This window comes from Rhipicephalus microplus, chromosome 2 (genome assembly GCF_043290135.1).
Source record: "Rhipicephalus microplus isolate Deutch F79 chromosome 2, USDA_Rmic, whole genome shotgun sequence".
Classification (NCBI taxonomy): Eukaryota; Metazoa; Arthropoda; class Arachnida; order Ixodida; family Ixodidae; genus Rhipicephalus; species Rhipicephalus microplus.
In genome coordinates, this window is record NC_134701.1 from 269,460,236 (window position 1) to 269,488,219 (window position 27,984).

A 27,984-nucleotide genomic window follows, 5' to 3' on the forward strand; every position below is an offset into this window, starting at 1 on the left:
CATACACAAGTTGAACGAAACTACAGCTATCGTCGCCAAAAGAAAGACAGCTTTTCACATTTCCAATATATGATTATGGTTCACTTTTGCTGAGAATTGGACGTCATCTTTCGAGAGAAATACCAATGCTTATTACCAGAATGACAGAAATCTGGACACCGATGTCTGAAATAGCTTTTGTCCCGTAGTTACGTTTTACCAGGTGGGGGCCGCCTGTGCTTCCTCGTGAAAAAAAGCTGCTCGATATCGGCCTCTTCCATGTATCTTACAAACGTACACAGCAAGAATGTATCTGTAAGAAGGGCTATTAGCAAGAGGTCCGCGTACCACGTGCATAGGACCCCCATCTTATTGCTTACTGATATACCATAGCGAAATCTCACCACATGGATTCTTCTTTTCGGCCACCACGTCGTTACGTACGCCAAGAAGGCGCACACTAAACAAAAAAAACGTGCTCTACTTTCAGTATCCATGAGCTTCGAACTCTTTTTTCTCGGGTTAGCTTGTTTGTCTCAAAATCTACAGCAATAAGAAGGTACACAAAAACATAAACCCATTTCAAAGCTTTTGTGAGTTTATACGACGATATTACCTGTCAACGTTTCACTTTTCGGCTTTCTGTCAAATTTGTACAAGTGCTAAAGTACCAGTACAAGTGCTAAAAAACCAGACAGAGTGCTGTGAGAGTAAAAACCAAACCCGTAAACACAGGCGAAAAACAAAATACGTTTATTAGGTGGCGGAAATCGCAAACATTCCGGACAGCTGTAATTGTAAACAAACAAAACCTGCAATGCAGATAAATCGTGCCGTTTAACACTGGAGATACATTCCGGTAGACTTTAACAGTACACGATTTATTTGCGAGTATGGCAGTATTTCAAGAACGTTTATATATCTGGAACAAGTTAACAAGTTACTCGTTGCACTAATATAAAACACTGAGTTCAGTATTTTGAGTATATAAAGAGATCCTATTTCTATAAGCAAGAAATTCAAAGAAAAAGAAAATTAACCAACGCAATTTAACTGAGCGCATTATTTTGAACGTAAACAGGACCACGGGTACTATTGTTTTAAAATGACATAAAATGCTGGATAAGCTGGAAATTCAGTACCAGCTGTCGGCGAAAGCCAGGATTTAAGCCATGCTGAAGTGTGTGCAAACAATATCACGCACGAGGTTATGTACATCAAATCATTGCACTGTATAATCTTTTTTTCGCTTGACGAGTCCACACGTATGGCTTCACTCGTCCTCGACGTAAGAGACATGCGGCTCTCGTTCGGGCATGATGGGAAGTTTGCGCAGGACTGGAAACTTCTTCAGCAGCTTCTCGAAGCACGGTACGCTGTAGTATTGCCAGTGGCGAAGAGGATCGCGCGCTACCATGGCGCGCGCGCCGGCCTCGTCGAAGCACTCGCGCATCTTCAAGATGCCCCTCTCCTCCTCAGTACCTGTACACGTACACACATATATTCATTAATTACACCCAAGAAGATTTTACAAATATTAAAGCCTGCTGAAACATCGGAGATGGAAAGCAAGCGTCACCACCCGGCGAACGCAAATCAAGTTTTCTTCTTTCTTTATCAGTTTCTATATTCGCCCCTTTCCTCCTTTCACATCACTTAACTCTCGACCCCGCCTTCTCACCCTCTTTTTTCCACCTCATTTCGTGCTGTAGCGTACATGGCTGTGCTATCATCATGACAACTAGCAGCAGGTTATAATTAGTGGCACTCCTTTTTTGTTGTCCTTACGAAAGCTAAAACAGCTCTTACCTGGAATAGTGTGATCCAGTAAGCAGCCAACGAAGCCTCCAATTACCGAGCCCGTTGAGAAGAACGCGTAGATCACCCTGTCGATCACTCTGACACCTGTACAAAAATATAATTCCCTTCCAAGTATCATAAACGTTCATGCGATAAATCAAGATAACAAGAAGTTTATTTGTGTGTGACAAATGGAAGTGAGTAAAGAAGTAATATGTAACCAAATGACTATTGATATAGCTTCATATGCCTGCGCCGCCTACCAGTGCGAGTTTTCTCTCCGCAAAGGTACGCGCGTTTGCACCGCAATGCTCCTGCTGAAGAGCTGCATCTCTACTACGACGACAAATGAAACTTCTTTGCGATGACTGCTACTTGTATAAAGGACGCTCGAACGAAATATAGCGTCTAATAAAGGAACGAAGGGATATTAAAATGCACTAAAAAGATACTTGCTCCAGAAAGAAAATGTCAAACATTGGATGCACCTGCTTTTTGTTTGTTCGGTGTTATTTTCATTACAGAAAGATGACTAAAGTGTCATTCACATGTACGGTATTTGTATTTGTTTTCGACAGTTTTGAAATGATGATATCTACTAAACTTTGGATAATAAACGCTTATCGCACCATTCACAACCTCTCACAGGTTGCCACTACACAGTTATTAAGTTTACTACCATGACACTTACTACTTCCATTTATTAGCTATACGAAAGTTGTAATGAAACGTAACTGCAGCACCATGCAAAGTAACAAAAAAGCGGTCTTAGAGCTACAAGTTGTTCTGTGAGTACATAGCCCCGTTCTTGAACACCTTCACAGATTGAAAAATGAATAGTGCACCAAGAAATGACGTAGAAGGCGCCAGTGGGGGCCGAGAGGGGGAGTCTGTATTCATTTTAACCACATGTAGTTCTGCAAAATGACTGAAAATGTTTCTTTTGCATATTGTCGACATAGATATGTGGTATCTCTTGCCACGAATGCAGCCCTTTGAGGTCACTTGAGCAATGCCACAGCTGGTAACCTATAGTACAGTGGCACGTACCGTACTCTTGCGAAGCTCAAGCGCTGGCTATCTCTTATCGCGGGCCATTTGCAAAAAGCACGGCGAAAAGATGACTTACGGGTTATGACGAAGTCGCTTGCGGGTCCAACGTGCATGGGTATGACGAGGCCCATGGCGAGGGAGACGCCCACGATGAACACGTTCCGCGAGGAGGTCAAGTCGACGTAACGCAGGTGCGCCAGGCCCACGCCCGTCAGGGTCGAGAGGAGCACGAGCAGCATCCCGCCGACGATGGGAGTCGGTATGCTGAGCATGAACATGCTCTCCTTGGTGATCAGCCCGAACACGATCATGATCACGGCGGCCACCTGGACCACGCGCAGGCTGGCACACTGCGCACCCGCGTGGCGAAGCAGCGTTCGGCATGAGGGCCCAGCCGTTTTCTAGTTTACCAATAGCGTTTCGCACAGACTCCAGTGCCAGCGTTATTGGTTGGGAGCAAGAAAGTTGGCGTTATCCGATTGATTTGATTGATATGCGGGGTTTAACATCCCAAAACCACCATATGATTATGAGAGACGCCGCAGTGGAGGGCTCCGGAAATTTCGACCACCTGGGACCACCCAAATCTGAGCCCACGGGCCTACAGCAGTTTCGCCTCCATCGAAAATGCAGCCGCCGCAGCCGGGATTCCATCCCACGACCTGCGGGTTATCAGCCAGGTACCTTAGCCACTAGACCACCGCGGTGGGGCTGAAGAAAAAAATACTGTGCAAATGCCATGTAGTGCTAGCTGTTTCCTCAACACATGTAGTAATGCGTATCAGACCCGTAGAACAGCCTGGTGAATTGCGCAAGATGTGGCTGCTTTAGAGGCCCACCAATTACATAGCGTACTGCCGTAATTGAAGTGGACATGACATGGTCAACCAAACATTTGTGGTTTTCAGTGAAAACCAGAAGTAGAGGGTATATAACCCCTTTACAGACATGTCAAAATTGGTTGTTTTCAGTGCCAAAGAGGCTCTGGAAAGAGCCGTCTGCAAGCCCTGCCCACCAACGGTAACCGCCATTTCGCCATAACGCGTGTGACGTCATACGTGGCAAGGAGAGTAGCCGTTGTCTTTTACAAACGCATCGACCACAGTACACCGTTAAGTTTCAGTATCAAGGGAAAGAGAGCTAAAACAACTCGATATCACGTGCAGCTGATCATGTAATACCGTTCGTTTCAACGCAGACGCTCGCCCAACTAACTGTTTGTTACGTCACAGCCGGCAAGTGGGCCAGTGTCGCCCGACTTTCAAGCTACTTGCGTGTTCATAGAAATATTTATTTGTAAGTTAGGTGCTCCACCAAATTCGCTAAAAATTCGCCTGCTTATCTGAGAATGCACAAGGATTAACGCAGACAACATATAGGTCATGATCAAAATTTTGGTGGCAGGACTCCTTTAACCATCATTATCAGCAGAAGCACCAACAAAGCGTGCACCTGCGCAGGTGATGTGTCGCCTTACAGACGCATTGCCAAGCCACGAAACGAAGGATTATATAGGATAGCGTAGAGGACACCTTGGATAGTTCGAAACGGCCACTATAAGCCGCAGTCTCGTTCTTTTTCTTGCGACGCATTGTTCACTGTGCAACGAAGCCAGGCCATCGATTGAGAAGGCGATGCTAACGCAACCCGGTTCCACGATAATCACGTTTAACTCGTGAAGGTAAAGCGTCCTCAACGTTTTTATTTTTCCCCGTAATATTTGACTCACTCGTCTGATACGTTGAATCCGCACAACACTGTTCATGTATGCCATGTCTCCCCATTTAATGGCGAACCGTGGGCATGCCTAAATGTATGCAGCCTGGATGCATTGGACAACACTTGGTCTCGAAGGAGGCAGCACAAGACGCGTGGGGAAATTCAGTACCCTGGTGAGGGCGATCAGGCCGAGGTTCAAGTCCTGCGAACCGCACAACATGCCGGAGCCGAAGCAGCCGGCCAACAGGCACCCCACGCCCTCCATGAAGATTCCGCGATTGAGGGCGCGTGGCGGAGGCGGAGGCAGGCCGGCGACCACGGCGTACGCGTAGTAGTCGCACACCGTCTCCATCATACTGATGAGGCTCACGAAACCCATGGCCACCATGGGTTCCCAGTGGGCCGTAGGCGTGCCCCATTGGACTGCAGCAAGCATTGGCAGTGAGGAGGGAGGAATAAACAACAAAAAGGAAGGCAGGGAGGTTAACCAGGCACATGCTCGGTTTGCTACCCTACGCTGGGGGAATAGGAAGGGGGCATAGAGATGAAAGAGAGAGGCAAGAGAAGAAAAAGAGAGGGAGAAAAAACAAAAAAAGGAGGATTGTCAGTCAATCGGCTGGTGCCTATGCAGCGGTGGCACTACACAAAAGTTAAAGGTGGTCACGTATAGGCCTGTAGTCCTCAAAAAGCACAATACAGCATTGGCAGTGAGTGCGCAAAGTATAGTTCGATGAAAAAAAAAAAAAACGTTGTGGGAAGTTTTGTTTAAGCCTCGAATAATACTTGTCAGAAAATGCCTGAGAAGCGAATGAAACACCTCGTGTGTGGATGTGCGCCCATTAGTTCGCATTTGCTGAAAGCATAGTACCTTCTTGTCGGACTGTTTGTTCACACTGTCGGACTATTCGAAAATAACCACGCGTCATGTTTTATTTATTGGTTGATGCTATCAATGATGCAATAGATGCTATACGGGCTGCCAATAAAACAATGCAGTTCAGTTCGTGCCTCTTGTCATAGTACTTATTATTGTTCTCACTAATATTGTGTCTAACAAAGAAAACGATAGCTTTAATTTGAACTTTTTTTTTTCATCATAGTACTTATCTTTTTCTGTTCCAACGCCTGTTGTATTGATTTCAAGTTTCTTCGCTCTTTCGGCAGTCTCAGGTCGATAGTTTAGTGGTAGAATCAACTAGATGTGATTAATTCTAGTATTTTCATAATAGAATGCTTAATTCGAGCGTAGCATGCACAAGCCCAAAGTATCACTCCATGTATAACGCAGCAACACCACTTCCCAGCTTCTTGAGCTAAGGTTAGCACTAAAGATCCATGGCATGTTGGCTGTGCAGAACTCAACTTCACGATGACGCGTACATGAAGTTTTGCAAGTCGGTGGTTTGATCTCAATGTATTCTCCACCAAGCGTCGTATCGGCTTTCATCAAGCTTCCACACGAACAATCACGAGGCGTGTCTCGTGCATTGTCTGCACAGTTCAGCCTCCCTTCACTCACATGGATACGGCACCCGGAACCACGTCGTATTTCTTATGATGCTGGCTATCTGGTCTGTGCGGCCTGCGTGATCTTGGGGGAAAAGGTTGTGCACCGTCAAAATGTGGCACACCAGCCACACGATGGTTACGGTGACGAAGATCTGCGAAGACCGAGATACGTTATTGAAACCGTACCTTGCTTTCTTTTTGCAATATAACAAAAACCGAGAACGAAAAGACAGCGGCGTAACTTAGCTAGGACCTCCGCATACATCTACCCATGAAACTGCATGCAATCGAGGCCGTTAGTCTTGCGGTACTATAGTATTGTCGAAATTCTGTTACCCACCGCAATGGTCGAGTGGTACAATGCTAGGACTGCTGACCTGAAGGCACTGGATCGAATCCTGGCAGCATCGTCTGCATTTTTGAAGGTGGCGAAAATGCAATAGGCCAGTGTACTTAGGTTTAGTCGAAACTTCTGGAGTATTCCGCTACGGCGTCCTTCATATTGTGGTTTTGGGACGTAAAAGCTCTACAATTATTATTATATTTTTATCGTTTTCTACTCTTTCCTTCTAGGTTGCTAATACTAGTTAAAAAAGAAAAAGAAACAGCATAGCTGATCGATCTCCTCATCATTAGAATAGGTAAAACAGGAAAAAAATATTGGCCCTGTATCTGCATGTTAATCTGCAAATGTCGGCGAAAGACGATTGTTTTGCGTGTGAAGAGAGTGAGCAAAACATTCATTTGATGTTCTGTGCAAGAAAATCAGTGAATAGTATTCTGGACTTGCTGCGTTAGTGCCTCAAGCGTACAGCGGTGGTGAACGAGCGCATCAAGTCACGTCACAAGTGATACATGAGCGCTATCTGGCAGTTTTCTTGGAAAACGACGCGCGTGGCTCTGAGAAGGGCGAGCGTGCGCCCCTGCCTCAGAGGTGATAAGGTGGAGAATTCAAGGCGACGGGTAGGTGCCACCACCGTATCGTATTAGCAAGGCGTTGGAAACACTCTCCTTTTCGTGCAAGGGTTGCATTGCCAGTGCAGCGTGGTAATCGCTACGGTACTTAGAATTACTTAAGTATACCATTTCTAGTAAAATGCGCACATACAGAATATATACCTATGGTTATGGTGCCTAAGATATGCGCAATAATTTATTTTTATTGACAATCGCACAAGTATGAAAGGCGAATCTTGAGCAACATTGGTGGGTGTTGCGGAAGGGGTCAGCTGTTTGGGGTATCAGCTGGTGCCGTTCAGAGTACCCGATACCGTTAAGGGTGGACAAACAGACAAATGCACAGACAGATAGACCAACAGACCAAAATTTTTTGCGTCGAAGGTCCCCAAGAAAGATTATCGTCTTTAAACGCATCTTCGCGGAGTTTTTCGTGCAAATCAGTGCAATCGATGAGAGGAGACAGAAGAGAGGACACAGAGCTCTCAGCGTCCTTGTCTTCTCCTGTGTTCCCTTTTGTCCGTTGCACTGATCTGCATTCATAATGTTTTACCAACAAGCCCAATCCTAGTCTTTTTTGTAGAGGTAGTTTAGTCATTAATGTCCGTTGAAATATGAAAGCTTGTACAACAACTATTGGTGGTTTTCGGCAGCGATGGAAGCTATGGCAACGTTTGACGCGGACCCACCACGTTGACTCCTAGGCACATCTCCATCCCGACGATTGACATGATTATCAGGATTTAGTCATTGTGGTAGCTGAAATTGTTAACATTTACGTGGGCTCAGCATATCGTGCACGAATGCCGCGCTGATATGACATTATTAAGCGCACAGTAAACACTGATAATCAATATGCACTCCTTCAAAGCGTCGTCAGCTGAGGAGAAAAACGACAAGGTGTGTGCTACTGCTAAGTGATAATATAACCAAGGCCGTAGTAATTTTCTACGTCCACATAGGTCATGCATGCTTCTTAACAGCTAAACACGGCAATCTATGTACATTCCATGCTTTAAACAAGAGCACGCACTTGCATCGTCAGCTTACAGCCAATACCAGAAGTATAGTAGCTGCTCATGCTGTTGAAAGACCGTCGGGCCTTACCGGAAGTATAGAGAAGAACGTTATGCTGTCGTTGACCCGCTTCACGACCGCCATGTCCGAAGATGGTCGACACGGTGTCAGGTAGTGCGACAACAGCGTAATGAGCGCCGCGGTGCTGCAAAAGAGGTCACGTGATTACCAGCGTAATATATCATTCGTATCATCATATCAAATTAAGGCATTGAGATCGATGTCGTACGAATTAGTCGACTGATGTTGTCGAAGTTGAATTAGGTGTATTTAGGTTTCACTCACAAGAACTGTTAACAACGCTTCGCACAGAGTACGTTGCAATGCTTGAAAAGTTTCCCGATTATTTGAAATTATTCTACTAATGATACTCTCAGAACGCGAATGGTCAACTTTATTCGAGAGCTTACGAGAACACAAGCGATAGTGTGCTCGAAGGTTCGATGACCGTTTTCAAGACGCCACGCTCGATCAGTGATCATATTGCTTGACGACTGATGACTGTTCGCGTCGCTATCTGTTTGAATTTTGAACCACTTCCTCGTTGTATTTTCATTTTACAGGCCCAAGTTCACCAAAAACAAAATGCTTAGTCTGGAATATGCTGACTGCTGCCCACGTCAACGGCACGATGACGTGACAATATGTACATATGTTTATATGGGCAGTATTTACGTGACATCATTATGTGCCATTTTGTTGTACAATTGGCAGCTTCGCTGTGCTGGGAGTAAGCAGATCAAGATAAGAAAGCGCGCCTTTCACAGCACTTTTCGTATACAACAATATGACGGCCACAAGGGGCATCATTGCATACTCCCCATGGGTTCTTTTTTTTTTTTTGCTGGTCGTCACCGCAGTTTCACTGCGCATAAAATTCTGATTAAGAGTGCAAAAGTTAGTGCGCACGTGTGGGCTATGACTCACATGGCGGCTATGGTCCAGCTCGTGCTAGCGGGCTCGGTCGCTGCCGAGATGTTTGAGAGTCCGATGAGCGCGATGGCAGGCGTCATGGTGAGCGGCGTGATCCAGCGATGGAAGAGGCCCACGAAGCCCAGCCCACCCATGAACAGCTCCGTCAAAGCACCCACGGCTGTGCTGGCCTGCATCTTCGATCGCCACGCCCCCAGTCGTTGCAAGCGTTAATAGTTTACTAAGGTGCCACCTCCAGACAAAAAAAAAGTGATGTACCTCAAAGCCGTACACAAGGTTCTCCACTGAGGGGGCCAAGTGTCATTGCATACGCCCCCCTCTCCTTCCCACGTCACTCGAGTATAGGTTAAGACTAGCTCCACAATGGACGGAAGCATAAAAATCTTGTGATGACGTTGTCACACCTGTCCCGTTTATTAGGGAGGCGATCGCCGGGCTAATTCCAAGAGCCGAAGTATCGGCCCCCCGAACCGCACCACGAAAGCGTGGACAATTTAGAAGTGGTCCTTATTGGTGCGCCAGCGGACGCCGGCTGTGGCCCAAAGAACAAGACAGAGCCGAGAGATGATAAACAAACAAAATTATATTCTCATTAACGGCAGATCAAAAACAATACACACGTATGCACACTCCACAATAGTTACATACAATACGTCACCAAACAGACAATGTACTACACAGTACAATCAACCACACTTGAAACAACGGACACAGACAACAATACGCACTACGATGCAGTCACATGCATTGAACAACCAAGACACTTAAGGACTAAAGAGATAGAAAACCTATTCAGTCCAAAGTCCTTGGAACAAAAGTCTGAATGATACTCTTCCGAGAGTCACTCACTCAAAGTCCAGCGTTGTTGTCGTTCCGCAGCTCTCTGAAGTTTCTCTTCCAGGAAACCTCCCGTCTTCAATTGGCCACTCTTCAAACTTCAACTTCTTCGCCCGAACACGTCGGCTTCACACACGCAGCTGTTGCCACGCGTCCTCGCTCAATAGCGGTAAACCCACGCCCTTGCCTGTAGCTCGAGCCGTCCCTACGGACCAAAAACTTCGCCGACTACACGGCGGACTCTCTACGCACTCTGGCGCTCACTTCCGTCTCCTCCTGTTCTGTCACTACGGGCAGAACCTTCGCCGACTACACGGCGGAATTCCTACGCGCTCCGGCGCTAACGTTCCGTCTTCTCCTCTCTGTCGTCTCGGCCGCTCGATTAAATACCTTCCGCGCCACCTTCCAGAAATTTCTGGTCATTTCGTCGGCGCGATACGCAGCGAAGGCTGGGGAGAGGCACGAGACGGTTCGTCTGCCCTCCGCGTCGGATGACTCAGCTCGGTCTGACCCCGCCCCGTTCGTTCTCGAAAAATCGCGGTCTTGCTGGGCCGCCGATGTGGGGTGAGGAGGATCGTCTGCGAAGCCGTGCTTCTGCGGGGAGAGCGCGCGCCCGGGAGCCCTGGATGTTTGCTTTCTTTTTTTTTCTCTTTTTACCTCGCGGCGTTTCTGCCGCCCGTTGTCGCAAGGAATTGGCGGCGTGCTCTTGTTTAGCGCTCGTTCTGTGACAGACGTGCTTCTCACAAAAGCATGCCATTCGTCTTTTTATACAAGCATTTGAATGCAACACCAGGTCCCTTAGGTGTCCCAAAAAACATGCGTACCTTGAGCACTAAAAAATGACCCGAGAAGACCTACGGACAGCGTCAGAAACCTGAAGATTGCATATGTGTCCGCTCTTACCAGTGTTTCGCACATGTACGTGTGAATAGAAATCAAGATGTCGGGTTGTTATCTCTGCTTAAAAAACCAGGAAAGTGGTTCTTACTACGCACATAGGTTGGAACCATTCAATGACCCAACCGTTAGGCAACTGGCATTGCGGGAAGCCTAGTTTTTTTTTTTAGGGGCGAAGCTCCTTAGGGCGTGGGCTGTGCGTCCCCTGTAGCCTGTATGTAGCCACCTCTAGTTTAGTTCTTGCAGTGTTCACTAGATGGCGGTACCGTCCCCTGTATGTAGCCACCTCTAGTTTAGTTCTTGCAGAGTTCACTAGATGGCGGTACCGTCTCCTGTATGTAGTGTTGTGCCTCGCCCAAGTTCCACGTGGTCTTCGCGGCCTGCTGGCACCTGGCAGCTGTTGATGAGTCAACCCTGCACCGGGACGGCGACGGACGCGGACAATCGGGAAAAACCACGTCGCCGGCTCCTCTTGACACAAAAGTCGTTGGCCAAGCTTTTGTCAGCCGCCGAGAGCAACACTCCGAAGCAGCGTCGACCCAGCAGCTGTACGGGGTATTCTGCCTTGCTTGAGTCAGCCTGGCTGCATCAGGGAGCGACTTTGCGCATGGGATTCCACGTCATCTCACTGTGGTGCCACGCTGGCGCGTGGGGTCTCCCTCACCAAACAGCGAACTGGGCATGCCTTGCCCCCTTTCCTAGGTTCAGAGGGAGGCGGTGTTTGGCTTTCCCTCTTCGGGGCCGGAGAGGAAGACGACGATCTCATTGGAGTATCCTGCGCATAAATTATCTTTGCAAGGGATCTTGGGAAGGCGGACGATGTATAAAAACGCTAGCGCAGAGGCGCTCGTGTGTGATTCTCTTTTCATGTTGTACCACGCTACCATGTAAATACTGTATATAAACATTTTTTTCTCCTTCTCCGGCTTCTCTACTCGTCCTCTCCGGGGACTCGGATGGCCCGAGTCCGCACCACGCTACACAAAGGCGCAACAGTGGCTGGCAGCTTATGGGATTCGCCTGCGTCGGCTGCATCGAAGTGGTGAGTGCCGCGTGTTTGCTCTTCTTTTCGCCAGACTCGTTAGCGCAGATGGTCGGTAACGTGGTAGGGTGATTGTGGTAAATTTTGATTCGCAGACCAAGAATTGGGTGGCTCGTGGGCAAAATTACCTTAGAAGAGAAACGGTGTGCATATCTAAGATGGAGAAGTTTAAGGTCCAAGAACTCCTCGAAATTTGTCAGGAGCTGAATATTTCGGTCGGCTCGGTTAAAAGAAAACAACAAATTTTGGAGCACTTGGGAAAAGAGGAAGTGAGTTTAGAAGAGGCCATTGAGGCCAGAGAAACCATTTTGGCAAAGAAAGAGGAGCGTGAGCGCTTAGCCCGTGAACAGAGAGAGGAGGAAATAAGGAGGGATCGCGAGGATAAAGAACATGAAATCCGTCTGAAAGAACTGGAGCTTCGTATGTCCGTGGGAAATCGAAATTCAGGGGGTGGAGAATCAAAGATAAAGGATCTAATCCACACCTTCAAGGCGGGTGACGACATTGCATTATACCTCGTGCATTTTGAGCGAGCATGCGAAAATGCAGGGTTTAGTAGGGAGACTTGGCCACAAAAACTGATATGCGTACTACCAGGCGAAGTGTCCGATGTGATCGCAAGAATGAATAAAGAGGACTCCGAGGTGTATGACAGGGTAAAGGCTGCATTGCTACGAAAATGTCGCCTATCGACAGAGGCTTTCCGCCTGCGGTTCAGGCACTCTAAGAGGGGCAACGAATCTCATTCAGACTATGCCTACCAAATTAGAGCCAACTTTGAAGAATGGCTCAAAAGCGCGCAAGTCTATGGCAACCATGACAAGGTCATTGAGTTGATGGTACTTGAGCAGTTTTACCGGGGAATTCCCGAGGAGGTAAGGCTTTGGGTGCAGGATAGGATGAAAGACGTAGACATGAACAGGGCAGCAGAACTCGCCGAAGATTACTGCTCACGTCGTAGTCTCCGCAGTACACCACGAACTTCGGAAAAAAATGAAAAGGTAGAAAGCTGGTCGGGAAACCAGGGACGCAAGAGGTTTGCAAGAAATAACTGGAAACCCGAGAATTCCAAGTTATTAGACAGTCAGCAGGGAAAGGACAGTGAGGGGACTAAGGCGGCACCTTCATCAGGTTCAAAGGCGCCGGGTGACATAGCGCATGCGTTAGAAGCGCGGAAGCCAGTTGTTTGCTACAGCTGCGGAGAAAAGGGCCACATGGCCAGGAGCTGTAAGAGGCACATGGCATTTGCCACAATTCAGGAGTCAGAGGATAGCTTAAAGCTGTTGAAGCCTTACATGAGGACACTCTCAGTGAACGGCCGAATGTGTAGGGTATTGAGGGACTCGGCGGCCACAATGGATGTAGCGCATCCAAGTTGCGTATCTTCCGAAGACTATATAGGAGAGTGTGCCTGGATTCGGCAAGTGGCAGAAAAGCAAAGCGTCTGCCTACCGATAGCGAGGGTTGTAATCGAGGGCCCTTTCGGCCAATTGTGTACGGAAGCAGCAATTTCAGCCAACCTTCCGGAGCACTTCCCTTACCTATTTTCAAATAAGTCTGAGGAAATGTTAAAAACACGTGGAGAATCATTTGCCACCGAAATAGCTTGCATGGCCCTTACCCGTTCGAAGGCGCGCGAGCTGACGCAACAGCTGAGCAGCGCACCCTCTGGGGAACAGACGTCCGAGGGCAGTGTAGGAAAACCTGAGGTAGTTGCGACGGAAAATGAGTCTGCCATGCGAGTTGTCGAGACGGAAACTGGGGCTATGGTCGGCAACAGCGAGGAAATATCTCTAACGCCCGAAAACGAGGACTTGGTGACAGGCTCGGTGTTAACACCCGCGTCCACCAGTTGGTGTCAGCTAGCCAGAACCGACCGTGCAACGCTAGTGGTCGATCAAAAGGCGGATCTCGCACTCTCTATGCTGCTAGATGCCATACATAAGGAAGGTAACTCTAGAAAGAACGTTTCGTTCTACACCCAAAACGAGGTGTTGCATCGCAGGTATGAGAACGCTAAAGGGCGGGTCTACAACCAAGTGGTAGTTCCACTAAAATACCGGCGGAACATTCTCGACCTGGCCCACAGCAACGCCTGGGCGGGCCACTTAGGTATAAAGAAAACGAAAGCTAAGCTGGCTCAGGAGTTCTACTGGCCCGGGTGCTGGAAGGATGTAGAGATGTTTGTCCGTGAATGCGACACTTGTCAGCGGATAGGAAAATCAACAGACAAATGGAAGGCACCAATGAAACTAGTGCCAATAATCACAGAACCCTTCCGTCGGCTCGTGATTGACATCGTGGGGCCTCTGCCTCCATCTAAATCAGGATATCGGTACGTCCTGACCGCGCTGTGCGTTGCCACCAAGTTCCCGGAGGCAATCGCACTGAAAGAGTTGAGTTCAGTATGCGTGGTGGACGCATTGTTGTCTATTTTTTCTCGGGTGGGTTTTCCCTCGGAGATACAGTGTGACAACGGAAGTGTGTTCACAAGCTGCCTTACGACTACATTCCTAGAACGCTGCGGGATAAAAATCGCGCATAGCTCTATTCACCATCCACAGTCGAACCCTGTGGAACGCATGCACTCGGTCATGAAACGCGTTTTGCGAGCTTTGTGCTTTGAGCATAAAAGTGACTGGGAGGGGTGTATACCAGCTGCGATGTTTTCTCTGAGGTCGGCCCCACACGAGAGTACGGGTTTTAGTCCGGCTGAACTTGTCTACGGCAGGAACTTGAGAGGTCCGCTGCACTTGATACGAGAGTCATGGACTGGATATGGGGAGGACCCTAATGTGGTTTCCTATGTACTGGATTTATTGGGGCGACTGGGGACTACACGCGAAGTGGTGGAGAGCAACATGCGCGCAGCACAGGCGCTTTCCAAGGCCCGTTACGATAAGTCAGCTCGAAAGCGAGTCTTTAAAGTGGGCGATGAGGTGATGCTGTTGTGCCCTTCAAGAAAAAACAAGCTGGACGTACAATGGGAGGGACCAGCGACAGTGATGTCAGTGCTTTCAGACACCAACTACGAGGTAAAGTGGGGCCGGAAATGCCCCAAAGTGTATCACAGTAACCTAATGAAACCCTACATGCGACGAAAAGCAGTAGTAAACCTTGCACTCAATGTTCCTGAGGACGAGGGCGCGGAAATCCTTTGTCTTTCCGATGGCACGGTCAGCAGCACATTGTCAGATAGGGTAGACACAGGGAACACCCTAAGTAAGGCTCAAGAGGAAGATTTAGAGCTTTTAGTACAGGAATTCGCTACCGTTTTCTCCGAGAAGCCAGGCAAAACGGATGTGATTAAGCACGACATTGAGCTGACGGTTAACAAGCCGATCAGCTGTAAGCCGTATCGGGTGTCACCTAGACAGAGAGAGATACTAGAGGCCGAAATTCGCCGCATGATCGACCTAGGTGTTATCATCGAAGCAGACAGTGATTTCACCTCGCCTTTGATTTTGGTTGAGATTCCGGGCCGTGATCCAAGGCCATGCGTGGACTATCGCCGCCTGAACTCTGTAACAATCGACCAGACTTACCCTATTCCTAACATTGAAGAGAGGGTAGAGACAGTGTCTAAGGCGAAATACATTTCTACGCTAGACCTTGTTAGGGGGTATTGGCAGGTCCCTTTGACAGAGCGCGCGAGTCGATACGCTGCTTTTATCTCACCCCTGGGCACTTTTCGTCCTTTGATGATGAGCTTTGGGCTCAAGAACGCGCCGTATTGTTTCAGCCGCCTGATGGATAAGGTTCTCCACGGGCTCGAGAAATTTGCGCTGCCTTACCTAGACGATGTGGCGATATTTTCGGACAAATGGGAAGACCATGTTGAACACCTTCGGATGGCTTTGGAACGGATCAAAAATGCAGGTCTTACGGTAAAGAGAGAGAAATGTCATTTGGGCTGTGCTGAAGTAAGCTATTTAGGGCACATTGTAGGAAATGGGCGTCGTCGACCGTCCGAACTCAAGGTAGCCGCGGTGGTCGGTTATCGTCGTCCCAGCACTAAGACCGAGATGAGAGCATTCCTCGGCCTCACAGGTTACTATCAGCATTACGTCCCGAATTACTCCGAGATTGCCAGCCCTTTGACAGATAGTTTACGCAAGACCGAACCTGTGAACATTCAATGGGACTCTAAAAAGGAAGACGCTTTTCAGAAGCTGAAGCACGCATTGAGTGAGAAACCCGTCTTGAGGGCACCGGATTTTGCAAAACCTTTCACTATTCAGTGTGATGCAAGCGAACGCGGTTTAGGAGCAGTGCTATGTCAGACGGACCAGAGTGGAGAGGAGCGGCCGGTTTTGTATTTGAGTCGCAAATTGAGCAGCAGGGAAGAGGCTTATAGCACTTCGGAAAAAGAATGTGCTTGCATTGTTTGGGCCGTACAAAAACTAGGCTGCTATGTTGCTGGCTCTAAGTTTATTATAGAAACTGATCACTCTCCACTAACCTGGTTACACCAAATGTCACCTAAGAATGGTCGTTTGCTCAGATGGAGCATAGCACTGCAGCAGCACAATTTCGAGGTGCGCTACAAGAGAGGTGGCCTTCATACAAATGCAGACGCCCTAAGTCGAGCGTTTTGACTCGTCAAAAGACGCGGAAGGTTTGTTTGATTTTTTTTGTTTACCTTTACCTAGTTTATGTGTACTTTTTTTTTTGTTTTCAATGTGTTACAGTGAGGGCATAGAGAAATTTTTTACTGGCTCCCTCGTTGTCCCGAGCTCTACAGTTTGCTTGTTTAGCTTGATTATAATGTTATCTCGATTCCAAATGGAATTACGTATGAAAGAGTTACTGGACACTTGTCCCGATTGGTATGCACATTGTTTCCTTGAGCTTAAGTTATTAAGATAAGATGTTTGCTTTGTAAAATCTGAGGCCTGGCGATGAGAGTGGCGTGCACGCGGTGCTTGTCGCATTGTGTGTGGCTGACAAAGGTCGTTTCTTGGAGCTGGTCACCCACTTTTCACCGAAGCGGGGCGCAGAGGCCAGCTCTTGGAGCATTCCAGTTTGACCAGGCCCTTCGAGAAAGCAAGAGCCTTGCCGGAACGTCGCCGACATCGACCCGGCCGAGCTGCATGGAACAACTCGACCTCCCGATGTATCATCTGGCGGCGGGGGTGCTGTTGTGCCTCGCCCAAGTTCCACGTGGTCTTCGCGGCCTGCTGGCACCTGGCAGCTGTTGATGAGTCAACCCTGCACCGGGACGGCGACGGACGCGGACAATCGGGAAAAACCACGTCGCCGGCTCCTCTTGACACAAAAGTCGTTGGCCAAGCTTTTGTCAGCCGCCGAGAGCAACACTCCGAAGCAGCGTCGACCCAGCAGCTGTACGGGGTATTCTGCCTTGCTTGAGTCAGCCTGGCTGCATCAGGGAGCGACTTTGCGCATGGGATTCCACGTCATCTCACTGTGGTGCCACGCTGGCGCGTGGGGTCTCCCTCACCAAACAGCGAACTGGGCATGCCTTGCCCCCTTTCCTAGGTTCAGAGGGAGGCGGTGTTTGGCTTTCCCTCTTCGGGGCCGGAGAGGAAGACGACGATCTCATTGGAGTATCCTGCGCATAAATTATCTTTGCAAGGGATCTTGGGAAGGCGGACGATGTATAAAAACGCTAGCGCAGAGGCGCTCGTGTGTGATTCTCTTTTCATGTTGTACCACGCTACCATGTAAATACTGTATATAAACATTTTTTTCTCCTTCTCCGGCTTCTCTACTCGTCCTCTCCGGGGACTCGGATGGCCCGAGTCCGCACCACGCTACACAAAGGCGCAACAGTAGTCACCTCTCGTTTAGTTCTTGTAGTGTTTACTAGATGGTGGTACTTGTAGCTGATGATGAAAAGAAGCAAGATGTTATAAACTAGAAAGCAGTACTTGTAGTTGATGAAAGACGCGAGATCTTATAAAATAGGAATGATGTCACATATGGCGCGTGTCATTGGTTGAAGGCAATCGTTCGATTTAGTGCGGCGACGTACGCTAGGGGGAGCGATGTAATAAAATCGAGTGGACAAAATGTACAGAGGATTCATGGTTTACCAGGTTTACCTCCGGAGCTTCGCCCACTCATCATCATTCACTTCGTGGATATGGCGGAATTTTTTCACTCGTCTACCACGCTATAATACAAATATTAACGCGATTCCTTGTCCGGCATGGCGACTGCTGTGTATAGGGTCTTTTTTCAAACGAGTGTCCGTCAAACACCGGCGTGGCTCTGTAGAATGCGACGCAGATTTTTTGTATTTTTTTATTCCTGTTTTCGCGTGATAGCGATTGCGGACTCCGGTGGCGGGGAACAAAACGCCTGTAAAATCGGTTGTCGGGATCTCATAACAGCTTTCTCTGTATAACCACCTCCTCTTGACCGACTGAATGAGACTTCCATGGCTTTTTTTTTTTTAACTGAGCATGGTGGAATTATCGACTTAGGTAAGCCTTCTAAAAGAAAAAGCAGAGGCATACTTCGAGAATCCTTGAGGTCCAGATCTCGTCATCGAATGTGCTGTTATCCGGACACGGGACGCTGTCGTACTTCAGCTCAGCGACAGCCGGTGATGCCATGGTAAGGGCACCGCTTTGGATTACGGGAAGCCTGCAAAGACAATCCGTCCGCGGTGTCTTTCCCGGTCTCAAATCCGAGCGATTTTATTTACACTATCGCTCAGTGCGAACTGCTATGGCGCGAACGGGCGCTATAATGTTATTTTCTATACTCATCCCCAGTATAGCTCTCTTGAATTCCAGCACCTGATGAAGTAGTCGTCTGAGCCTCATTACTTATGAATTGTCTTGTTTATCTAACTAACTCTATTTTCATGTTGCTTATGTTACCTGAAGATTCGTTCGGTTCATGTGCAGTAGCGTTACATTTGTTCCGCTTTTCCTGCGCCTTTCTTGTGCTATTCGCTTCTACAGTTTCTTCATAATGACCACTAAGTATTGTTTGGGTGCCTTATTATTTTCCCCCTTTTATTCTAGATTTATTGGTACGCCGGTTCTACTTGCTTATCTACAAGGGCGACAACCGTTGCGGCATACATATCTTCCATGGCAGAAGTTGACATTTTTGTTATCGAATTCATAATTTTTGAGGTACGAATAGTCGCTCATAAAATTAACGCACGCCGCTCACACTGTAGCGTAGTGTTACAAATACGTGGACGAATACGTGTAATACTTGGCGTTCGACTCACCACCATATAATCCGCGAGAAAGAGATGCGGGCTCGTGCCCACGGACATTCCATGAGAGACGACCAGCCTACCAGTAGCGCCAAGCCTCAAAGAGGAATAGCCTTGCTACTGCTAACCACACGTAACTTTACTTCCGTGGCGACGCCACTGACGCCACCGAGGGAAAACAGAGAGGTGGCGACTGAGTGAACTACGTCCACAGAACCATATAATCTCTAAGATTGCGCGCAGCTGGGCACACAATAGCGGGCACCATGATGCAAAAAGAACCTTGCAGGAGGTGGGAACACGCTCACAAATTGAGGATTAGAAGCAGCAAACCGGTAGTTTTCACGTATTCACCCACCTGACTCCAGCGGTGGTCTGGACAAGCGTGCCGATACCCGCGATGAAGGAGGTGGAGCCCACTAGCAGGCCGATGGCCGGATTGTCCTCTTCCGTGCACAGAAACTTGGACAGTGCCTTAGGCTGGAGCACCGCCAAGCCTTGTACAGTCATGTAATGCTGACAGAAAGAGGGACCGATCTCAATATTTAAGATCCGAAAATGTGGCTGGGCAAGGGTCTCTGTTCAGAAGCTGAGCTAATACAATGAAGCAGAGGTGTAGATGAGTGGTAAAGGCCGTATTGCTCAGCAACGTGAAAATTATCAGCCACCGTGCGCTCGACTACAGTTGATCGCAAGCAGCTAGACAGTTATAATGTGTTTAAATAATACTTTGAGCTAGTTAATTTGCTTATGTTCGACACTCGTTTGTGTCTGCCTCCTGTTATCGTCTGGGTCGTATTCACAGCTGTGCTGCCAACACATAATCGACTTAATTGCCTAATAAACGCTCTTCTTACCAAGTGCTGCGTTGAATATGAGCTGCAACATGATTCTCGTGGTGAAATGAATTCCGAAGCCTAAATGGCGACGACCGGCATAACAGTTTGCTGAATAGTGTCAATCGAAGGAGAGTTTACTTCAGAGTTTCTTACGTCAGCACCAGCGCATATTGCCGGGGCCACTTTGACCTCGAGGACCATGTTGAATTTCGTATTGAATGCATTTGTACACAGTATTAAATCGGCTTTTGATTGAAAAGACAGAATTGTGATGAAAACTTTACACTCATGTGATGAAAAAACACTTAAAAACTTCAACCAGCCTCACCTGTAGGCTCAAAAGCAAGGACAGCGTAATAATTGGCTGCTCGTGGACGTCGTAAAAGGCGGCCAGCTTCTTTCGTTTCCTCTTGTGCGGCTGCTCCCTGTCGAAGTGAAGCATCGCCGGAAGCTTCGGTCGAAGCTTGCCCTGTGGAGAGATGTGACGTGCGCCCGAATAAAAATATCGATGACCGAAACAGTAGTGCGTGGCTCGTCAAAAGACATCTGTTATAGATAGAGAAATAAATTTTACGCTTGGTCCTTCAACGCAAATGAACTTGAAAGGTTCCCAAACTTAAACCTAATCTCATCTTAAAGGGCCCCTAAATAACCTGTGCGAGGACAAAGAACGAGAGTGTCATTCTCTCCCGCCGTTTCCCGTCATTTCAGCGAAATTTGTGACGCTAACAGTTTGTTCACGTGACATAATAAGGAAAAAAAAAAAGCTCTCGATTCAGTATGTACAAGTGGGATATCAGTTGTGAATTATCCCCTACCCCGATTTGACATGCAGTCAAGCGCCCGTTATTCCTTGCCACGCTTGGATATATTGCGTGCGATCAAGTGATAACATTTAATTGTTTTACGTTTTCGACCCCGCAAGCATAGGTAACTGCGGGTAGCCGAAGGACACGAAATCTTTATAAGCTCAATGCTCATTGCTGACTTTGTCCGCGCGCTGTATGAATAAATAAGTGACGAGGAGGAAAAAAGCGTCTGTAAGAAGGATAGCGATGTTACGATATTCACAATTTTCTCGTCTTCAAAATCAAAGTAGTTTCGAAACCCTTTAACACTCAGGCAAACTGAAGGCAGTAATAGTAGGGCACAGAGCAATGACATGAAGTACTGGGCCTTCTCGATTAACTGCAGGATGTCTCTAAATGTGAGAAAGGGAAACGTTGACTGCGTCAAATTTTGACTGGTCAACTTGGATGGTACGTGTTTTGGAGTATATGGCTTTTGGGTATAGGCAGTATTAACACCGGAATATTTACAGGATTGTATCGACGATTTTAGCGCTCAGTTATCAGTGCAAAGGATATAGAAAGTCGTCGAGGGCAAAAAAATAAGCAAGTGTATTTAAGCTTTTGGCCAACATAGCCGACATTATGTCTATTAGCCCATTATGTCTTGTTATGCCAGCGAGTCCTCGTCAAACGACCGTGCCTCTGAAAAAGGCAATCTGGGTCAAGGCCAGCCCGCAGTCTGCCTGGCGCGATCACCTCGACGGCGTGAACACGCGCGGCGCTCCTCTGGCCCACGTGCAGTGAGTCAGTTGCGCACGTGACAGCGAACCGGCGTCCTCGTGTCAGGTGGTCTGACGCATGGCGCGGCGGCCCCATTGGCGGAATCTGCCCGGACGACCAGCGGCGCTTCTGATTGGACATTTTGGGTGGACCTGGTGTAAATAAAAGAAGCCCTGCGGCGCGTCGCGATCGGAGGTCCTAGGAGAGGAGTCCCCGTGTCGGAGGGCCGACATGTGTGTGAGTCAGCGGTCTTAGGCGAAAGGCTGAACTATGTGTTAGAGAGAAGAGCTCGGCTCTTCGAGTCTCTGTCGGCCCCAGTGCCGAAATTGTAACGCCTCTGTAAATATGCTGTACATAAACCTTGTTTAACTCACCGTCGTCTCGTCCGCTCGTCTTATCAGCTCTGCGCAGAAGCAGTCGCGAGCTGATAAACATACGCTACCAAACGGCTGGTGACCTTCCCGGCGGAGTTGAAAGCAGTGGCGCCTCCGGGGCCGTGTTGGCGTCGCCGTCTTTCGCAACAGTGGTGGCTTCGGCGGGATCGGTCCGCCGTTTCTCAACAGTGGAGGTCAGCGGCGGGATTTCGGAGGCTCCTATCGCAACAGTGGTTGGCAGCTGTGGGATCGGCCGGCGTCAGCGACATCGATGCGGTGAGTGCCTGATGTTTTCCCCTCAGTTCACCAGACTACTCTAGCTCAGGTTGTAGTAGTTTAGAGAAGGGCTGTGTGAAGCATTGAAGTGAGCTTTGATCGTTTCAAGCCAAGTCGAAGCGCTTTGAAACCAAAGTTAATGCGGAGGGGGTAAACACGGGAGTGTGAAAAATTGCTTGCGCGTCTTGCTAGTAGGCTTATAGTGGGTACGGCAAGTAGATTCTTAACAGGGGAAACAGCAAGAGGCTAGTGTGAACGATGGAAAACCTTAAAGTGAAGGAACTCATCGAAATTTGTGAGGAACTCGGCATTACTTTGGGCCGTGCGAAACGAAAGCAAGCGATCCTTGAGATCATGAAGGATGAGGGAGTGTCGGCTGAGGAAGTCGATGAGGCCTGGGTGGATATCAAAGCACGCCGTGAGGAGGCTGAAAGGCGAGAAGTAGAAGCTCGCGAACGTGAGGAGGCTGAAAGGCGCGAAGCTCGCGAACGTGAAGAAAGGCGAGAAGCTCGCGAGCGCGAGGAGGCCGAGAGACAAGAGCGCCTAGAGTTGAAACGACTAGAATTGGCAATCCTACAGTGTTCGCAGGCGCCTAGCGTAGCTTCTCCGACGATTCAGGTCAGCGGTTTCAGAATTCGGGACCAACTGCCACCGTTCGTAGTAGGCGAGGACATGGCGAAGTATCTCGTCAAGTTTGAACACGTCTGTGAGCGAAATGCTTTGGAGCAGTCTCTTTGGGCGCGGAACCTGCTAGCTCTTCTTCCCGGCGAAGTGTCCGACGCGATAACTTGCTTGTCGAGGGAAGCGTTTGAGAGCTATGACGAGGTTAAGGAAATGCTCTTGAGACGTTATAAGTTGTCACCCGAGGCTTTCAGGCAAAGGTTCCGGTATGCTGAAAAGGGGAATGAGTCACACGTTGACTTCGCGTTTCGTCTTAAAGCCGATTTAATTGAATGGCTCAAGGGCGAAGGTGTTTATGACGACCGCGATAAAGTGGTGGAATGCGTTGCATTGGAGCAATTCTACCGCTGCATCGAGGATAATGTCAGGCTTTGGCTGCAGGACAGACTTGGTGAAGTACAGCTAAACAAGGCAGCAGAGTTAGCTGAGGAGTATTATACTCGCCGAAAGTTGCATAGCAGGGCAGTGCGCGTTGAAAAGGATGAAAGAAAAGAGGGCTTTTCAAGGAAACCTGATCAACGGAAACCCGTTCCGCACCGTAATTTCAAAAAGGACCCGTCTCTTACGAAGGACAGTGTAGGGGAAGGGCAAACAGAAGCGAAGAAATCGAGTGAGGTTTCTACCACACAGGCATTAGAACCGGAAAACAAACGGAAGCCGCTAATCTGCTACAACTGCAAAAAGGAAGGGCACATCGCGAGAAACTGTCAGGAAAAGTTTGCTTTCGCAACGATCCGAGAATCAGAAAAAAACATTCGGTTGTTGGAGCCGTATCTCCAAGAAATTAGGGTGAATGAGAAAACGTGCCGAGCACTTAGAGACTCAGCGGCAACCATGGACGTTGTCCATCCTTCATTGGTGTCTCCGGATGACTTCACAGGAGAATGCGCGTGGATCAGGCAAGTCGCCGAGGAGCAGAGTGTTCGCTTACCAATCGCCACCGTTGTCATTGAAGGCCCGTTCGGTAAGCTTTGCACCGAAGCGGCTGTGTCTGCCGCGCTGAATGGTCGTTTTTCTTATCTTTTCTCCAACAACTCGGAGCAGCTTCTCAAAGAGCAGGGCAAATCGTTCTTCCCCAACTTAGCGTGCATGGCTCCCACGCGATCGCAAGCGCGAAAGCTTTCGCGGAAGCTTGACTTGGTTCCATGCGGTGAACTCTCAAGTGACCTTGTCGGCGGGTCGACGGAACCCCAGAAAGGAAATTTTCCGCATGAGTCATGTGAGCAGTCACGCGAGCGGCCCGTCGCGGGAGCGGCCGGCGCGGTATGCGCTGGGGGAGACGACGTGGCGCCATTGAGTCAGAGCGAGAGGGTTGCAACGCTCTCGCCTGTAGCGGAAAGTTGGAGCGAGCTGCCGAGAGTTGATCGAGAGACGCTCATTCGAGGGCAGAGTGAGGATCTCTCGATTGAAGCGCTAGTGGAAAGCCAAATTGAAGCGCTCGTGGAAAGCCAGAAAAACGCGGCAAAAGTGCTGTCGAAGGAGCACTACGAGAAATCGGGGAAGAAGCGCGCTTTTGAAGTTGATAATCAGGTAATGCGGCTGCAGCCACCCAAAAGGAACAAGCTTGAGGTGGATTGGGAAGGGCCCGCCACAGTATTATCGAAGCCTTGCGATTCAAATTATGAAGTGAAATTAGGAAGGCGGCCGGACAAAATTTACAACTTGAAAGCAGTCGTAAATCAGCAGTTGAATGCTTCAGAGGAAGAGGAAGCAGAAATATTTAGTTCTAGTGAGATAATCGAAAGGAAATCGGAAGTAATCTGGGAACAGTTGAACCTAGAGCCTAGCTTAAGTGAAGGAGGACCTGAGAAAGAGGACCGGAGAAAGATTGGTTCCGAGTTTGGAGACGTGTTTTCGGACCGCCCCGGAAACACGAGGGGGATCGAACACGATATCGAGCCAAGCGGTGAGGAGTCAATCCGTAGCAAGCCGTATCGTTGTTCCCATGTGCAACGTCGAAAGTGTGAGCCGCTCTTGGTGCCGCATAGGTATCGTCGCCTAAAAGTGGCCGGTTACTGAGGTGGAGCATGTGCCTAAAAGTGGCCGGTTACTGAGGTGGAGCATGTTGCTCCACAGCGCAACTTTGACGTTCGCTAAAGAAAAAAAAAAGGAAAGGTAAACGTTAATGCAGGTGCATTGAGCAGTGCGTTTAGTTAGTACCTTCTCAACCTTTCGGTTTCTTGCTGGCGATTCGGGGCAAAATTTTGACCTCATCACGACCTGGGCTGAGCGCTCTCTTTCAGAGTGATCTCAAGGGGCCAACTTTATGTGGTATTCTAATCCGTTACGTTGTTGTACGTGGGGAAAAAAATTGAGTTGTCATTTTAAGGGTCTTTTGTCCCACATGTGCCTCTTGATGTAGAGGGAACAAAATTCCGATAGACACGTAGATAGGTATATGTTGTACTATACTTTGTCTGGTGTTCTGTCGGGTGACCGAGGGCACTTGCTTGTGTCGTGTGTTGTCTGTTGTCGATCCGTTCTTGGCAAGTTGCAGAACCATCGACAAGTGCTGAAACCGAAGATGGTCAGAAGAGACGAGTGAAGCTGGTCAGCAAGTTGTGGCGACAAGCCAGTGGAGCTGGGATCCGTCGTCAAAAATGGGATGTGTTCCCGGAACAGTCTGGAGCTGTAGTCTCCCCATGGCCCTGGAGGCGAACCTGGAGGGATCTGGCGAACGAGCGCACCTGACATCCGAGCCCCGTGGAAGCAGCTCGTCTTTCCGGTGCATTGTCTGGCGGCGGGGGTGCTGTTATGCCAGCGAGTCCTCGTCAAACGACCGTGCCTCTGAAAAAGGCAATCTGGGTCAAGGCCAGCCCGCAGTCTGCCTGGCGCGATCACCTCGACGGCGTGAACACGCGCGGCGCTCCTCTGGCCCACGTGCAGTGAGTCAGTTGCGCACGTGACAGCGAGCCGGCGTCCTCGTGTCAGGTGGTCTGACGCATGGCGCGGCGGCCCCATTGGCGGAATCTGCCCGGACGACCAGCGGCGCTTCTGATTGGACATTTTGGGTGGACCCGGTGTAAATAAAAGAAGCCCTGCGGCGCGTCGCGATCGGAGGTCCTAGGAGAGGAGTCCCCGTGTCGGAGGGCCGACATGTGTGTGAGTCAGCGGTCTTAGGCGAAAGGCTGAACTATGTGTTAGAGAGAAGAGCTCGGCTCTTCGAGTCTCTGTCGGCCCCAGTGCCGAAATTGTAACGCCTCTGTAAATATGCTGTACATAAACCTTGTTTAACTCACCGTCGTCTCGTCCGCTCGTCTTATCAGCTCTGCGCAGAAGCAGTCGCGAGCTGATAAACATACGCTACCAAACGGCTGGTGACCTTCCCGGCGGAGTTGAAAGCAGTGGCGCCTCCGGGGCCGTGTTGGCGTCGCCGTCTTTCGCAACAGTGGTGGCTTCGGCGGGATCGGTCCGCCGTTTCTCAACAGTGGAGGTCAGCGGCGGGATTTCGGAGGCTCCTATCGCAACAGTCTATGGTGTCTATGTCCATAGACATAATGGACATAGCCCATTATGTCTATGGGTTTCGTGCTATAACCAAGCAAAATAATGAAAAATTGAACTTTTTTTTCTCCCTGACAAACTTTAAACTCGCAAACATTTTACTTCCGTTCGCCATATTTATGTTCACTTTATGTTGCCTATGTTTATTATAGCTAACATATAATTATAGGCTCACAGCTTCTGCTGCGTTCTATCTCGCATACTTGCTGTCGCATGCGAGGTAATTTATCTGTCTAAGACACCATATGGTGTTTCCGAATAGCTTACACCATCAAGTATTGATAATTTTTCTTCAAATTTAACCATTCTGACGAATTCGATAATATCTGTGAATGGGTTCGTCCGGCGCACGGTGCGCGCATTTTGGCGATTCGAATAGTCCGCCCGTGCCGATGCATCAGCACACTTACAAAGCCCGGCGGTAGGGGGCGGAAGGTCCAACCATTACACGTTTTGTGGGGTGAGGCACAGATGCCGCCACAGTCGCCACTCACCAGAACGCGGAAGCGATTTCTCGACGATGAGGGCATGCCATTTTCCTGCGACTGGAGCATCGATACCTGCATACGGAGCGCGCGGTTCAAAGTAATCAACCTGAAACGTTTATCACGTTCGAGAACAGGAACTTGAGAACTTACGTCTTGAAGGCCTCGAGGGGGCGTTCCCGCCTTGTAGTCTGAGACGTCCTGACAAGAGAAACGTTTAGTTCTTTAATTAGACAGCATTTACTCAGCTTGCTTGAAAGAAATAGAACACCGAATAGTGTAAGGCATTATTGTGCGCTTCGCTCGAGCAGTAGGCGACTGACAAATGCGCTGTTTTGCATTATCCTCAGTGGGCAGCTACGTGAACATTTCCTGTTGCCCAGTTATTAAACTTTGTATTATTCGCACCTATAACCGTCGTATTCTAGAACGCCCCTTCACTGAACGCACCACCTTCAATCGAGAAAGCCGATGAGAGTGCCATCTCTAGGCAAGTCAGGTCACTGCATATCAGTGATAATTTCCTGCTATTCTTGAGCAGCGCAGTGTCATTTTCAGCCGAGCAGCGGCTCAGTGCTCAACTCTGTCATAGAGTTTCTAGGTAGCATATACAGGAACTCTACTCTGTAACGTGAAGGGTGAAAGCCGAGTCGAGGAGCGTTTGTGAATACGCGGGTAAGAGCATTAGCACCGGTACTGGTGACACACGATGGATGGCTAATCATTATTCAGCACGATCGCAATCACATTTCTAAAATGTGATGGACCCCTCTGAGCAACGTGCGCAATAAGGTCAATCACGATCAAGAAATTCGCTTCCATGCCCCATCACGATATAACTGTTCATGTAGAAACGGCATATATATTTTCATGCTTTTTGTTACAGCGATTCTACGTAAAACACATCAGCGTGGGTTGACCAGGGTGAACCTCTGAAAATTAGGGCACAGTTGCCGGAACACTTTCTGTTGCCCAGTTGTGGAACTTCGCACCTTTCGCTGCTCACTAAAGGTATATCGAATGGTTCCATAGTCGCGCCACACAGTCTAACATTCTAGAGGACTACTTAGCTAATACGTAAACCAAGATATTTGCTTCCACTGTTGTATTGTAAGGGATCCTCACCATTTTGCGGTTTCGTGCTGAATCGATGCGGACGCAGCGGAGAACGTGAACGTTTGAGCGTGCACCTGTTCTTCTTCTTCAACAGCGCGTGCCTGCGCGGACCTGCTTGGCGTTGATCTTCGTCC

The 27,984-nt window shown here is 48.7% G+C and overlaps 2 protein-coding genes across 2 annotated transcripts; one reads left to right on the plus strand and one right to left on the minus strand.

Moving 5' to 3' along the window:
- Positions 1 to 766: 766 nt before the first annotated feature.
- LOC119169233 (solute carrier family 23 member 2) lies at positions 767 to 27,979 on the minus strand. Its single transcript, XM_075884764.1, has 11 exons — positions 27,860 to 27,979; positions 26,888 to 26,935; positions 26,744 to 26,809; positions 20,172 to 20,312; positions 19,363 to 19,520; positions 18,286 to 18,415; positions 9,022 to 9,203; positions 8,125 to 8,239; positions 2,909 to 3,182; positions 1,789 to 1,884; positions 767 to 1,461 (listed from the first exon to the last, which is right to left on the minus strand). The coding sequence occupies exons 1-11, from the start codon at positions 27,860 to 27,862 to the stop codon at positions 1,253 to 1,255; spliced, it is 1,422 nt and encodes a 473-aa protein (XP_075740879.1). The 5' UTR covers positions 27,863 to 27,979; the 3' UTR covers positions 767 to 1,252.
- On the plus strand, positions 21,576 to 25,984 carry LOC142777099 (uncharacterized). Its single transcript, XM_075881394.1, has 2 exons — positions 21,576 to 24,765; positions 24,801 to 25,984. Exon 1 carries the CDS (start codon positions 22,323 to 22,325, stop codon positions 24,762 to 24,764), a length of 2,442 nt encoding a protein of 813 aa, XP_075737509.1. The 5' UTR covers positions 21,576 to 22,322; the 3' UTR covers position 24,765; positions 24,801 to 25,984.
- Positions 27,980 to 27,984: the final 5 nt, after the last annotated feature.

Bases quoted from the DNA above. Each gene is read 5' to 3' on its own strand.
- LOC119169233 (XM_075884764.1), bottom strand. The intron at 8,240-9,021 runs GTGAGTCATAGC...CCTCTTTTGCAG, and splicing joins AGCTGGACCATAGCCGCCAT to CACCGCGGCGCTCATTACGC. The intron at 1,462-1,788 runs GTAAGAGCTGTT...GTACGTGTACAG, and splicing joins ACTGGATCACACTATTCCAG to GTACTGAGGAGGAGAGGGGC.
- LOC142777099 (XM_075881394.1), top strand. From the start codon at position 22,323: ATGGAAAACCTTAAAGTGAAGGAACTCATCGAAATTTGTGAGGAACTC.